At 35.2% G+C, this 12,521-nt stretch overlaps 1 protein-coding gene across 10 annotated transcripts in view; it reads left to right on the top strand.

Annotated features, from left to right (window-relative positions):
* Rc3h2 (ring finger and CCCH-type domains 2) overlaps positions 1 to 12,521 on the top strand; it is a 56,863-nt gene that overhangs the window by 35,451 nt on the left and 8,891 nt on the right. For 9 of the 10 annotated variants that reach the window (XM_052182376.1, XM_052182369.1, XM_052182372.1 and 6 more), the window contains 9 exons: positions 3,425 to 3,639; positions 5,741 to 6,174; positions 7,256 to 7,423; positions 10,397 to 10,543; positions 10,859 to 11,072; positions 11,436 to 11,520; positions 11,775 to 11,856; positions 11,943 to 12,077; positions 12,322 to 12,429. In XM_052182376.1, coding sequence (XP_052038336.1) covers positions 3,425 to 3,639; positions 5,741 to 6,174; positions 7,256 to 7,423; positions 10,397 to 10,543; positions 10,859 to 11,072; positions 11,436 to 11,520; positions 11,775 to 11,856; positions 11,943 to 12,077; positions 12,322 to 12,429 — 1,588 coding nt within the window. The remainder of the gene's footprint in view (positions 1 to 3,424; positions 3,640 to 5,740; positions 6,175 to 7,255; positions 7,424 to 10,396; positions 10,544 to 10,858; positions 11,073 to 11,435; positions 11,521 to 11,774; positions 11,857 to 11,942; positions 12,078 to 12,321; positions 12,430 to 12,521) is intronic. The other variant, XM_052182378.1, reaches the window with a different exon arrangement.

Genomic DNA, 12,521 nt, shown 5'->3' with positions numbered 1-12,521 from the left:
TAATATTTTTAACTTGAATAGTTCAGTATATAATTAGAAATTTCTTTTTATTAAAAGAATGATCTTCACCAGGAGGTATTTGAAAAAAGAGATGTCAAAAATATTGACTTAAGTATTACTGAGTACCCATTGCAAATATTGTCACTGGCACTGTTAGACATAGCTGAAAAATAGATATCTCTGCCTTTAAAGGACTCATATTGCTATTATGTGGACTTAGCATTTACATAAATGAAGCACAGTTAAAAGATGAGGGTATTGTATTTCTAGTGTAGTGTAGAAGTGTTGAGAGCAGAATCTAGCATGGTTTAAGCTTGTTCATGAATATGTGAAGTATTAGGGCTAGCCTTAGAGAACCGAATGTTTTGGTAGCTAGATAGCTCAATGCTCATGATGTCCTGGGTTTGGTCCCTAATACTGGATACACATTTATATATCTGAAGGGTTATGTTACTGACTGATACATAATACAGAGTTACAGATATTAATTGTTACTAGACTATGGAAACATTATGAGGCTATAAATAGAGAAGGTTTTGGCAAGGTAAGATTAGAAAATCTTATACAATGGGTTCTGTTATTCAGCCATAAAAACAATCACCAGTGTATCATTATGTGCCACATGTTGATTAACTTTGGAGATATGCTATACCAGGCCTGATGGTGCATGTTTGTAGTCTCAGGTACTTGGTAGGTTGAGTTAGTAGGATCCTATGATCAGGCTTAGCCTAGGGCTGAGATGACATTCAAGGCCAACTTAGACAAATTTGTAAGACATTGTCACACACACATCCCACTAAAAAAAAAGAGGGGGGGGGGAACCAATGGAAAACAATGTTAAAAATGGGTCATGGATATATAGGGCAAGGCACCACTTTAAATAACCAGTTCCGGGCTGGAGAGATGGCTCAGTGATTAAGAACACTGACTGTTCATTCAGAGGTCCTGAGTTCAAATCCCAGCAACCACATGGTGGCTCACAACCATCTGTAATGGGATCTCACATATAATAAATAAATAACCACTTTCAAGAGAGGAAAAAAAATGTATGCTGACTGAAAGAAAGTAGATACAAAATGTCATTTTAATGGAAATATCCAAAAATAGGTGAATCTATAGAGACAGAAACAATTGTAGTAGTCACTGCTGGGAGCTAAGGTTGGAGTGAAAATAGGGAGTGAATGTTAATGGGTACAGATCTCTGATGACAGGTAGAAAATCTTAGGGGTATATCAAAATATACATACCTTAAAACTATAAATTATAAAGTTTGAACTCCTAACTTCCTTATTTTCCTTTGGTCTGGGAATCAAGCCCAGGACCTTCTACATTTTAGGTACCTGTTCTACTGCTTAAGAAATGGACAGGGCTGATAAATTGAGTGCTTTGCTAAAGCCTCTTGCTGCCTAGCCTGAGGACCGAAGTTTAGTCCCCTGAAATCATAACGGGGGAAGGAGAGTATGGACTCCCAAAAGTTATCCTCCTGTTCTTCATATGTACTCTTACCAGATGCATGTCAGTGAATACACAAAATAAGGACTAGGAAAAAAAGTAAAAGTGTTTGTAAGTGCTGGCAAGATGGTTTGGCAAGGGAAAATCTGCTGCCAAGTCTGACAACTAGTACTTGGTCCTGAGGACATGGAGTGTTGTAAGGAGAGAGCGCACTACAGGTTGTTCTGACTTCGACATGTGCATGTACATATGAGTAAATCAAGTGTAATGAAACATTTTAAAAATTTAAAGATACAAGAAAATTACTTACTCATTTAAATATATGGATTTCTTAAACCATGAGACCAACTGATGTCCTTAATAAAAATGAACCAGATACAATCTGCTTCTGAGAGTCTTCTTGTGCAGTTTTGATGTTAGATACACTAGAAAGGTTTTGTATTATTGGAACAGAGGAATTTGTGCACTAAATCCTTTTGAAAGAAGTTCTGTGAGAGGTTTATAAAATTATGTTACCTGCATTGCTTCCCAAAGTGTGGATAATAAATAGCAGGGAGATCTTTATGGATAGAGGAAGCAGCACAGATAAATTCATGGAGGGAACATGAGGGGAACTGATTGGGAAGAGGGCCTGGACTTCAGACGTCATATAGCATAATAAAATCATAGTCATCTGGTTCCCTGTTGAGAATAGGACAGAAGATTTTCTTTGCCCTTATATCCAAATGTTTAGTGTGGCTTGGATAATGAGCCTATAAATTAAGTTACTCTGTCATTACTTTTAATACCTGGAATTTTATTGGTAAGTTAAGAATCTGCCATTTCAAAGTACTAACTTATGTTTTATAGCATATAACATTTCAGTGTTGAAGGAACAGATAAAACATGCAGATAGACCATAGGTTAAAACATTTAACCTAGGGTCTGCTAGGTACTCAGTAATAGCTCCATAAATGTTCATTATTTTATAAGGAAACCTTAGTTTTCTTATTGTTGTGTTAATTTATTAAAAGACTATTTAAATTTTGAGCCAAGATATCAGTGCACAACTTTCTAGTTACACTTGTTTACTTTTGATACAGACTACCACAGAAGTAAACTTGCTATACATATCTCTTGTGGTATATTCAAAGATAGCCCATATACTTCTACTATTTTACGCTGTAGTTTTACAATGACTTTTCTACTTTGGGAAAAAAACTTAAATGTGATTGGTTTAATACATCGAATTCCTATATAATTAGCACCATCGCCTCTTGGGACAAAACATTTTTAAAGCTCTCTCAAGTATTTTTAAAGTTTTGAAAGTGAGCAAGAATATCCTGATAAGATTATCTGGGGATCCTCATTTGCTTATTCAACCAAGAAAATCCTTTTATATTAAAATAAATAATTATATCCTCCCAACAAATATTTATTAAGTACTTACTTTGTGCTTAAATATATTTTATTTGTTCAATAAATGTTTACTTAGTGCCTGTTCCAAGCTGGAAACTATTTTCTAGATACCAGACATGTAAGAGTTAACAGAAGACAAAAGTAGACTTTTCTGGATTACATTTTAGCTAATCAGATTGTTTTTTATTATTTGTCTTTTTACTGCAAAGACTTATACTGATAGACTATATTGTTTACCTTTTAAACTAAGTGGAATTACTGTTTTTTGGTTTTTTTTTTTTTTCCAACAGGAAAAATATTTAAAAGAATGAGTCATGTCAGCTTTAGTACCTGGAGTTAATTTTTGTATTCTGTCGCCCTCACCAGAACATGAGATCTGTTATTATATGGTCTTGGGAATTACTGTATGAGGAGGCAGAGAAATTTCTTGCCATATATATTTGCCCCGTCAAAATACCTGACTTGTCTTCTGTTGACAGTTTTGCCATATAATTTTATGAAAAAAAATTTTTTCTAAGAAGACTGAGTGATGGTAGTGAGTTATCCTTTGCTCTTTGTTGTATTTTCTCTCCAGTAAAATTGGTTCTCCACCCAAGACTCCTGTAAGTAATACAGCAGCTACCTCCGCTGGGCCCTCTAATTTTGGAACAGAGCTGAATTCTCTGCCTCCCAAATCCAGCCCATTTCTAACTAGAGTTCCAGTATATCCTCAGCATTCTGAAAACATTCAGTATTTTCAAGATCCAAGGACTCAGATACCTTTTGAAGTCCCACAATACCCACAAACAGGTAAGTAATTTTAGTCAAATTTAAGTAGCAAATGTATGTATTTATTACCTTACATAAATGTGTGTCTAGACTATCTACATTAATAAGTTAATTCCACTTTGTGATCCATGAATTTTCTTCCTGTTCTAAGAAATCTTTGCTTTGAGTTAGTGATTCTATCACTTGGCAGATGGTGGCAGGCAGATCAAGAAGTCAAAGCTAGCCTTATCTACAGAAGTGAGTTCAAGGCAGACAAAAAAACTAAAACAGAACAGTAACAGCTATTCTAATACTGGTATATTTTCATTAACATTTGCACCAATAATATACCTAGGTAAATATGATTTTTACATTTGCATCGGTAGTATACAGGGATTCATATTGCTATACGTCCTGGTCAATACTTACTATCTTTGTTTTGTGTGTGAGTTTGTGCGGGGTGGAGGGAGATAAAGGGAGTACATATATATGTATACAGTGTATATACTGTAGTCACAGGCCAGTTTACGAGTCACTTCTTTTGTTTTCCCCTATGTGGATTTTGGGATTGAACTTGGGTTAACTTATGTCCACACAATAGGTGTTCTTTCCAACTGAGCCATATCATTGTTTTGCGTCCCCCCTTTTTTTATTAATAATAACCGTTCTTACTGAAGTGAGGTGATTTTTTTTTTGTTTTTTATATATTCCAAAATATTACCGATGTTAAACATTATTATCATACTGGTTGGCCATTTGAATGTCTTCTTTTGACAAATATTTATTTGATTTACTACTTATATTTATCAAGTTGATTTGTTTTTAATTGCATTTGTCATATATATATAACAAATATATATATGTGTATATATATATATATCTTGCAAATATTTTTTCTCATTCTCTGGGTTGCCTCCTCAGTCTGATGATTTTTTTCCAATGATTTGATATAGTACCACTTACCTGATTTGCCCTTGTTTTTGTGTTTTCCAGTACCTTAAAGTATTTCTCGTATTTGCTTCTAGTAGGTTTATAGTTCCAGGTAATGCATAGAAATTTTCAAACCATACCAGTTTTTTTAACTGGTTAGAAATAGAGTCTATTTCTTTCTTCTGCTTAGGTACTACTAGTTCTCATTTGTAAGAATCAAATATAGAATCTATGAGTGACTTGATGAAATAGTGTATAAAATATGGTTTCTGTGTTTTGTGTGTTGTTAAAAAAGGTTTAATTTTACTCTTATATATAGAAGCATTGGCCTACATGAATGTGTAACACATGTTTGCAGTGTTCTTGGAGCTGGGGTTACAAATGGCTGTGAGTTGCTCTGTGGGTTCTGGAAACTGGCTTCAGGTCCTTTGTAAGAACAGCAAGTGCTTTTGACCACTGAGTCATCTCTAAAACCCTGCTTTTATATTTTTTATTTATTTTGAGACAGACTCTCACTATATATAGCTCTGGCTGGTCTGAAAATCGTAGACTAAATTGTTCTCAAGCTTAAGAGATCCACCTACTTCTGCCTCTTGAATTCTGGGATTAAAGAAGAGTGCCATTATAGTTTTTATTTTATACAATTTGATAAGAAAATGAATAATATAAATTCTGAAAGAGATCTTTTAGATCCGAACCTTTGAACCCAAAGTGCTTCATATGAGTCAGTGATACAACTATTTATTTAGAAACCTCATGTAAGCTGGGCGGTGGTGGCTCACGCCTGTGATCCCAGCATTCTGGGAGGCAGAGGCAGAGGCAGGCGGATTTCTGAGTTTGAAGCCAGCCTGGTCTACAGAGTAAGCTCCAGGACAGCCAGGGCTACACAGAGAAACCCTGTCTCGAAAAAACCAAATCCAAAAAACTGAAAAAAAAAAAAAATAGAAATGTCATGTAAGAGATTCACTAAATGGAAATCAGTCTGCCATTTGCCAACTTCACTGTAGTTCGATTTTTAAGGAATAGTTCTAACAATGTTGAATGTTCATATTAGTATAATGGTATCTTGACAGTAATACAGTTTGTATATCAAGATGAAGATCAAAGCTGATTATATGTTCTTATATTCAAGGCTGCCTTAGATTTAAACTATTTTAAAATGTTGGTTTTTACTAAGGTATTACATTGAATATTCTTCTTTTCAATTTTCAAGGATACTACCCACCACCTCCAACAGTACCACCTGGTGTGACTCCCTGTGTTCCTCGCTTTGTGAGGTCCAATAATGTTCCAGAGTCCTCCCTCCCACCTGCTTCCATGCCATATGCTGATCATTACAGTACGTTCTCCCCTCGAGATCGCATGAATTCTTCTCCTTACCAACCACCTCCTCCGCAGCAGTATGGACCAGTTCCTCCAGTACCCTCTGGAATGTATGCTCCTGTGTATGACAGTAGGCGCATCTGGCGCCCAGCTATGTATCAACGAGATGACATTATTAGAAGCAATTCTTTACCTCCAATGGATGTGATGCATTCATCTGTCTATCAGACATCTTTACGGGAAAGATACAACTCATTAGATGGATATTATTCGGTGGCTTGTCAGCCACCAAATGACCCAAGGACAACTGTGCCTTTACCAAGGGTGAGTGATGTTGAAAATAGAAATGTTGCTATCCAGCCCTATTTATAATTACCAGATGCTGGAAAGAACCCAGGTATCCCTCAACAGAAGAGTGGATGCAAAAAATGTGGTATATCTACACAATGGAGTACTATTCAGCCATTAGAAACAATGAATTCATGAAATTCTTAGGCAAATGGATGGAGCTAGAGAACACCATACTAAGTGAGGTAACCCAGACTCAAAAGGTGAATCATGGTATGCACTCACTAATAAGTGAATATTAACCTAGAAAACTAGAATACCCAAAACGTAATCCACACATCAAATGAGGTACAAGAAGAAAGGAGGAGTGGCCCCTGGTTCTGGAAAGACTCAGTGAAACAGTATTCAGCAAAACCAGAACAGGGAAGTGGGAAGGGGTGGGTGGGAGGACAGGGGAAGAGAAAGGGGCTTATGGGACTTTCGGGGAGTAGGGGGCTAGAAAAGGGGAAATCATTTGAAATGTAAATAAAAAATATATCGAATTAAAAAAAAAAAAGAAAAGAAATGTTGCTATCATGTATTAGTTAAGATCCTTTTATCTTGAATCAAACCAGACAGATCCTTACTGTGTGATTTAAAGAAATTACTTGACCTTTGCATGGCACAGTCCCCCCCCCACACACCCCCGTTTGATGGAAATAAGAGTAGTGCTTATTAATAAGGCTGTTGTGAGAATTAAATTAAAAAAACATAAAGCTCCTAGAACTAGACTTGATACATACCAATGTTCAGTGTTATGTTCAATCAGGAACTGATGTAGAATAAAATAAGGCCTCTTCAGTAGCTTCACTCACACACACACACACACACACACACCTTCTAAACTAGGAAAATGAGTTCTCACATTTTACTTGACATCAGCTGAGTATGTTATCCTTTTTTGTTGAGTATATGGAAAAAACACTAGGTACTAAGGCAGTTTTTCCTTCCTTACCCCCCTGTGTCTATGTGTGTCCTTCTCAACAAGATCAAACTTGTTTACATTATTCTCACAACATCATTAAATTTATTTATCACTTTACAGGTGACCAAATTTTTTTTCTTTTATTCTTCTTAGGAACCTTGTGGTCATTTGAAGACTAGTTGTGAGGAACAGTTAAGAAGAAAGCCAGATCAATGGGCACAGTATCATACCCAGAAAACGCCTGTCTCTTCAACTCTTCCTGTAGCAACACAGTCACCAACACCACCTTCTCCTCTATTCAGTGTAGACTTCCGATCAGATGTAAGAAAAGTTTTATTTAACCTAAGGGTCAAACAGCTTTAACTACGGCAATTTTGGATATTTTGGAATGGTTTTGTATGGAGTTTAATTTAGTTTGGTAAACAGTGTGTAGACTATGGCTAAATGTTAGGAAAGTCTCAAGGTAAGAGTTCTCTACCAGGATTTCGAAAGCTTTGTAGCAGTAGACTTAATACTTTCTATTTCTATTGTTATGTTTGCTTGGTTTTAGGCTAGGTCCAAACCCAGAGCCTTGCTCATCCTCTACCACTAAGCTTCCCTCTAAACCCTGATTGGTGCATGCTTCAAAATGAGATCTATATCTACCATATATTTAGTAACTACTTTTTAAAAAATGCTGTTTTATTTAATTCTTATAAAACCTTAGAGCGTATTATCCATATCTTATAGGGAGGTTATGTAATTACTTAAGTAAGTAAGATCTTTCAGCTTATAAAAAGCTGGTATTTGAATTTTATTTTATTTTTCTGTTTCACAAGAAGTAGAGAAATGCCTTCTATATTATTACTTCTGCTATTTATATTCCTGTTAATTATTCTTGTTACAATGAAACTAGAAAACAAGGCCATGGCAGAATGATTTCTATTCTACCTGTCTCTTTTATTGTATGTTGTGTGTGTTTCATTTCTCTAAATACAATATATTTATAGAAAAAAAAACCTATTTTTTTTCAAGACAGTGTTTCACTGTATAACCCTGACTGTCTTGGAATTGTATCTGTAGATCAAGCTGGCCTAAAACTCATAGAGATCTGTCTGCCTCTGGCTCCCAAGTACAGGAATTCTTAAAGGGTGTGTGCCATCATCATCTGGCTGGAGAAAAATTTTTAACACACACACACACACACACTGTCTCTGATTTATTCCTGACCCCTAGTGTTTCTGGCACAAAGAAAACAAAAACAGTTTTTAAAATCTTTCATTACGAAGAGCTTCAGACATACAAAATTCTAAAGACTCACAATAAATTGCCTATAATTAATCATTTCCATAATTATCAACTAGTTTAATTTTGTTTCATTTGTACTTCTTGCCACTGGATTGTTTTGTCATGGTTCTGGGTATACATGCATATTTGTTTTTAATTTAATTTATTGGGTTTGGTTTGGTTGTTTATGATTTACTTTTTAATATTTGTTTGTGTGTGTGCTTGTGGGTGTGCATATGAATAAGAGAGAGAGGGGAGGAGAGAGAATTTGCCAAATGTACTGATGCCCACATTGCCCATTAAAGAAGGTTGTTTGCTGCCCTCTGTAGTGGAAAAACAAACTGGTACTCTGGAGTAGCAGCAAGCACATTCAACTGCATAGCCGTTTCTTCAATCCCCTGATTTTCTCCAATCCTCCAATCCCACTGTTGAGACAGTGTTTGACTAGGTAGCCCAGGATGTCCTCAGATGAATAGTAATTCTCCTGCATTAGCCTTTCAAGTGCTGCATGTGCAAGTGTAAACGAAACCACCAGATTAGAGTCATACTTCTGTTCATAGTGTGTCATAAAACACTGCATTTTTAACTTATTCATAGTTGTCTCACTAAACCAAGACTGCCTCAAAACTAGTAAACAGTCTGGCAGTGGTTGATAGAGATATCATTTTTATAGGATGATATATTTTCACTGTTTTATGCAACATACTTTAAGAAATAAGTATTTCTCCAATACTCAGATCTGCCTTGGCAAATTGCATTAATTAGGAGAAAATGTTTTACTTTTCCTCAGTTTCCCTATCTCTATAATTAGTAAACTAGGTTTAATGATTCTTACTTTTGGGTCCTGTTCAGTTTTTTATTCTTTATGACTTCTACTTTATAGTTTTGTTTGCACTTTCTTTTCTTTTTTTTCTTTTTTTCCTTTTTTTTTGTTGTTGTTTTTTGTTTGTTTGTTTGTTTTTGTTTTTGTTTTTTTGAGACAGGGTTTCTCTGTGTAGACTTGGCTGTCCTCGAACTCACTCTGTAGACCAGGCTGGCCTTAACTCAGAAATCCGCCTGCCTCTGCCTCCCAAGTGCTGGGATTAAAGGCGTGTGCCACCACTGCCCAGCTTCGGGTCCTGTTAATATTAGTATATTGCCTTATATTTCCTTTTACATCTGTTCTTTTCCTTTCTTAGCTTCAGAGCTGCTATTAAATTCCTTTTGCTATTTAATACTATATGATTTATTAATTATGTTCATTTGCTACATGATCTTTTCTTAAGAGAATTACGATTGCTTGTAGACATGAACTGTTTTGTGTTTAGTTTTCCTCATTTTTTTCAAGTATGTCACACCATGTTAGTGTGTCATTGTTAATTGATTTTGATAGTACTGGTCAGGGGTTTTGTAAGAGGACTCAGCCAGTAAGCCTTCTTAGGAAGTGAAAGTTCTTGCAGCAGATTTCTGAGACTCACATGGAACAGGGAGAGTGCCTCTTGTCCTCTGGCCTCTACTCATACATTATGACACCTGTGTACATATATACTAAATATTTTAAAATTTATTAAATTTTAACATATTATTAAATAATAATATATTAAAATTTCAAATATATTAAAATTTCAATATTTTTTAAGAATTAAAGATCACTTAATAGGACAAAAGTGTAAAAAGGTATAGAATAAATAGCCTACAAGACAAGACAAACGGAAAACAGGTGTGATATTTTCTATTATATATGAATATTATTGCTTAGAGCTCATTTGTTTATTTGCTTCATTCATTTTGAGAGAAGTTTTGCTTCATGCAGCCAGGCTGTAGTGGAACTCAATATATAGCCTGGTTGACCTTGAACTCCATGTCTTAGACTACCAAATGATGTTTATTATGGAAGTGAGCCAACATGCCCAACTGTTAATTAGTTAAGAGTTTAATTATTGACTACATGATCCTTTAATTGTATGATAGCTACTTAGTATTAGTTTATGAGCTTGTAAAATTAGGTTTCATACTAATTTACCATTTTTTCCTTCTTTTTTTAATCAGTTCTCTGAGAGTGTGAGTGGCACAAAATTTGAGGAAGACCATCTTTCCCATTATTCTCCCTGGTCTTGTGGCACCATAGGCTCTTGTATAAATGCCATTGATTCAGAGCCCAAAGATGTAATTGCTAATTCAAATGCTGTGCTGATGGTATGATTTGCTTGATTTGGGAAGGTGTGGGGAGGGGTGGATTGGAGGTAGGGAAGATAATGCTGATATCTGAAGTTTTAAAATGAATACTTTAGTCTTTTATATTCTAGCTGTATAACTTATCTGTAAGTAGCAGGGTAATATTTCATGTGACCATAGTTTGGTAGTTTAATATAGTTGTTATATACCATTGAGATCTAAAGTTAGTATAAAATTGACCAGAAAAAGCCTAATTATGTGTTTACAGAACATATTTTATTGTTAGCTACAGCAGTTGTCAGCAGCTCTTTCATGGGTATTTTTTGGTCTTTGTAGGACCTGGACAGTGGGGATGTAAAGAGAAGAGTGCATTTATTTGAAGCTCAGAGAAGGACAAAAGAAGAAGACCCAATTATTCCCTTTAGTGATGGACCCATTATTTCAAAATGGGGTGCAATTTCCCGGTCCTCCCGAACAGGTTACCATACAACAGATCCCGTCCAGGCAACTGCTTCCCAAGGAAGTGCAACTAAGCCCATCAGTGTATCAGGTAATCCTCTTCATTAATACCAAGGAATTTTTACTGTGCACTTTTTACTCCTAACCTGTGAGGTAGAAAACACTCCACTTAATAACTGGAATAATAATGAGAATGAAGTGGTTTAAGCAGAACTTTTGGCTAGTGGGAAAAATGCATTTCCATTTTTAAAAGTATATATTTATATACTAATTCTTAAATTTTCTTTTGTTTTTTTATTTTTTTGAGATAGGGTCTCATTCTATATCCCAACTGGCCTCAAACTTGTGGTAGTGCTTCTGCCTCAACCTCCTGAGTACTGGGATTGCAGATGTATATCACCTTGTCTGGCTTATTTTTGCCTTTCTAATAATTGTTTCTCTGGGTTCCCTGCAGATTATGTTCCTTATGTCAATGCTGTCGATTCAAGGTGGAGTTCATATGGTAATGATGCCACATCATCTGCACACTATGTTGAACGGTAACTCTGCCATCATTTCCTTAAGTGCTTTACTCTCAAACTTAATGCACCTTAGAGTATACAACCATTACTGGTTGTCCATGGATTAAGTCTTGCTATTTTCAACTGTATAAAAACTTTCTGAAACAAATTTTACATTTGGAATAGTGACTAAAACACACTCAATGATAGTTACAAAGAATATAGAGTCATTAATGCTTTGGTTGCTTTATATTTCTCTTTAACTATAGTAAACATTTTTTTTTTTTTAAAAGGGACAGATTCATTATTACTGATTTATCTGGTCATAGAAAGCACTCCAGCACCGGAGACCTTTTGAGCATTGAGCTTCAGCAGGTAGGCTCTATATATTTAGCTTTAATTTTTAAAACATAAAATAATAATTAAAAGGTAAGCTTATGTTTTCTTCTCTCTTCATGGAGGCCAAGAGTAATTCATTACTTCTTCAGAGGGAAGCTAATGCTCTGGCCATGCAACAAAAGTGGAATTCCCTGGATGAAGGCCGTCACCTTACTTTAAATCTTCTAAGCAAGGAAATTGAACTGAGAAATGGAGAGGTAAGGAAACTGAACCTCTTAGCTTCATGCTTAAATGTCTTTGGTTTCTGCAGCTGTATATTAGAGTATACTATTTCTTGGATTTTTTTTAATGAGTGATTGATTACTTTTTAAAAATTAGAGTAGAAATAAAAATGAACTCTCAGACTTCTGAACTAATTCTTTAGGCATATCATTAGGCTTCCTATTTTAATTTAAAAGAGATTTCTGCAGGTATAAAATTAATTTTTTTTTTTATTTACAGAATGATTACACAGAAGACAATGTAGATACAAAGCATGATAGGGATATTGAGTTAGAGCTTTCAGCCCTTGATACTGATGAACCTGATGGCCAGAGTGAACAAATTGAAGTAAGTGCCACAATTGGATAAGTAGTGGCTTTGTTATATTGCAAATTAAAATGCATAAAATACTATCATATGGAAGGATTAACATATTATTT

The sequence above is a fragment of the Apodemus sylvaticus genome, chromosome 5 (genome assembly GCF_947179515.1).
Source record: "Apodemus sylvaticus chromosome 5, mApoSyl1.1, whole genome shotgun sequence".
Taxonomy (NCBI): Eukaryota; Metazoa; Chordata; class Mammalia; order Rodentia; family Muridae; genus Apodemus; species Apodemus sylvaticus.
The sequence above is the reverse complement of the archived record's forward strand: the minus strand, read 5'-3'. Positions and strand labels throughout refer to the sequence as shown.